The sequence below is a fragment of the Musca vetustissima genome, unplaced genomic scaffold, assembly GCF_032173495.1.
Source record: "Musca vetustissima isolate MV318-11 ecotype Yass unplaced genomic scaffold, APGP_CSIRO_Mvet_v1 utg755, whole genome shotgun sequence".
NCBI lineage: Eukaryota > Metazoa > Arthropoda > Insecta > Diptera > Muscidae > Musca > Musca vetustissima.
In genome coordinates this window covers 121,747-123,967 of record NW_026878823.1, presented here as the reverse complement: position 1 = coordinate 123,967, position 2,221 = coordinate 121,747, and the positions used below count along the sequence as shown (strand labels likewise).

The 2,221-nt window shown below is 27.3% G+C and overlaps 1 protein-coding gene across 1 annotated transcript; it reads right to left on the bottom strand.

The window, feature by feature from the left end:
* Nucleotides 1–1,524: 1,524 nt before the first annotated feature.
* On the bottom strand, nucleotides 1,525–2,016 carry LOC133323592 (dynein axonemal light chain 4). Its single transcript, XM_061532507.1, has 3 exons — nucleotides 1,910–2,016; nucleotides 1,754–1,837; nucleotides 1,525–1,689 (listed from the first exon to the last, which is right to left on the bottom strand). The coding sequence occupies exons 1-3, from the start codon at nucleotides 1,979–1,981 to the stop codon at nucleotides 1,525–1,527; spliced, it is 321 nt and encodes a 106-aa protein (XP_061388491.1). The 5' UTR covers nucleotides 1,982–2,016.
* Nucleotides 2,017–2,221: the final 205 nt, after the last annotated feature.

Below are 2,221 nucleotides of genomic sequence, written 5' to 3'. Positions count from 1 at the left end.
CATATTTTTGCATATTTTGCATATTTTTGCATATTTTTGCATATTTTGCATATTTTTGCATATTTTGCATATTTTGCATATTTTTGCATATTTTGCATATCGACAATGCATATTTTGTATATTTTTTGCATATATTTATCGCATATCGACCTAGCATACCGTGCATATTTTTTGCATATTTTGCATATTTTTGCATATTTTTGCATATTTTGCATATTTTTTGCATATTTTTGCATATTTTGCATATGTTTGCATATTTTGCATATGTTTGCATATTTTGCATATATTTTGCATATGTTTGCATATTTTGCATATTTTTGCATATTTTGCATATTTTTGCATATTTTTGCATATTTTGCATATTTTGCATATTTTTGCATATTTTTGCATATTTTGCATATTTTTGCATATTTTTGCATATTTTGCATATTTTTGCATATTTTGTATATGTTTTGCATATGTTTTGCATATGTTTTGCATATGTTTTGCATATTTTTGCATATTTTGCATATGTCTGCATATTTTGCATATATTTTGCATATTTTTGCATATTTTGCATATCGACAATGCATATTTTGTATATTTTTTGCATATATTTATCGCATATCGACCTAGCATACCGTGCATATTTTTTGCATATTTTGCATATTTTTGCATATTTTGCATATTTTTTGCATATTTTGCATATTTTTTGCATATTTTGCATATTTTTTGCATATTTTGCATATTTTTTGCATATTTTGCATATTTTTTGCATATTTTGCATATTTTTTGCATATATTTTGCATATTTTTTGCATATATTTTGCATATTTTTTGCATATTTTTTGCATATTTTTGACATGACCCCAAATATCGATCAATTAAAGCATGAAACGCCTAAATACAAAATTTGAGTCCAATCGGATAAAGCATAAAAAATATGCAAAAATCCGAGGTCTAGTTATTATAAACAGCAACCAGAAATAAATGGTTGCCGAAAAATTCTATTTGAAGCAACTGAAGTTGACAACAGTTGCCATCCATAATGCAAATTTGGCAACTGGCAACGCAACTAAACTCTGGTTGCCATCCGTAATCGACCCATAATTTTTACGTGCTCTTTTTTGAAAAAATAACGTTTTTTTAAATCTTCCCATAAATACAATCCCCTCCCATAAAAAATGTGCAACGACAACTGTTGCAATTTTGTTTATTTTTCTCTTGCTCACATTGCCATGGTGTGTACTAAAAAAATAATCACCATAACAACATAGATTTTTATTTATTTATATGTATAAAAATAAATATATTACTCTATAGAATTATTATTATTATTTATGTATATATAAGAAGAAGAAAAAAGAACTATTACAATAGGTACATGTATTTCAAAGATTTCAAAAGTATTTGATTATCTCAAGGCCTATATATACATATATATTCCGAATTGAAAATTTGAATGTACATAAAAACAGATTTATTACAAAGAAGTTGTGATTATCTCGAAATATGTGTGAGTAAAAACAGAAAATCTTATATTATACTAAGAGCACTTCCACAATAGTATTGCTAAATTTCCGGCAAAAAATAAATACAATATATTTTTCGTTTCATAGGTAATTTCAAAACCGAAACCTTCGCCCACAACAACATGCCAATAAATGCCAAATTTTTTATCCATTGCTTCTTTGATAATGCGTGCAGCTTGCTAAAGAAATTGAAAATCATTTTTATTAAAGTATTCAATTTCAAATAGACGTAGTTCGGCTTACCTCATAGTTTGAAGAATATTTTTCACAGGCTGTTATGCTTAGCTCAATGGCCTCGGTACGCATTTCTTCATTCATGTCTGAATGCTGGAAATTTTATGCCAATATTATTATTTTTTAATTTCACATTTTGATTTCAATATTTAAATCAATTTTTACCTTGACTAGGGGATAAACATGCACTATTTTCTTATCGGCTTCCTTTTCCGGATTCCCGCCATCATCACCCATTTTTATTTATTTTTTTGTTAACAGATTTTCTCAAAATTTTTATTTCAATATTTCAAAAATTGTCTTTTTTTAATTTCGATCGGTTTTTATTTTTAAAAATAAAATCCAGTGCGTCACCAAGTTTTCGACACACATTAACAACTCCTTTACTTTATTGCAACTGACTGTCGGTTGCCTCTTAACTTTTAACTTCCCTTGAAGTTTTTTTTGTGGTTGCGTTTGTATATGCGAGTGTGTGTG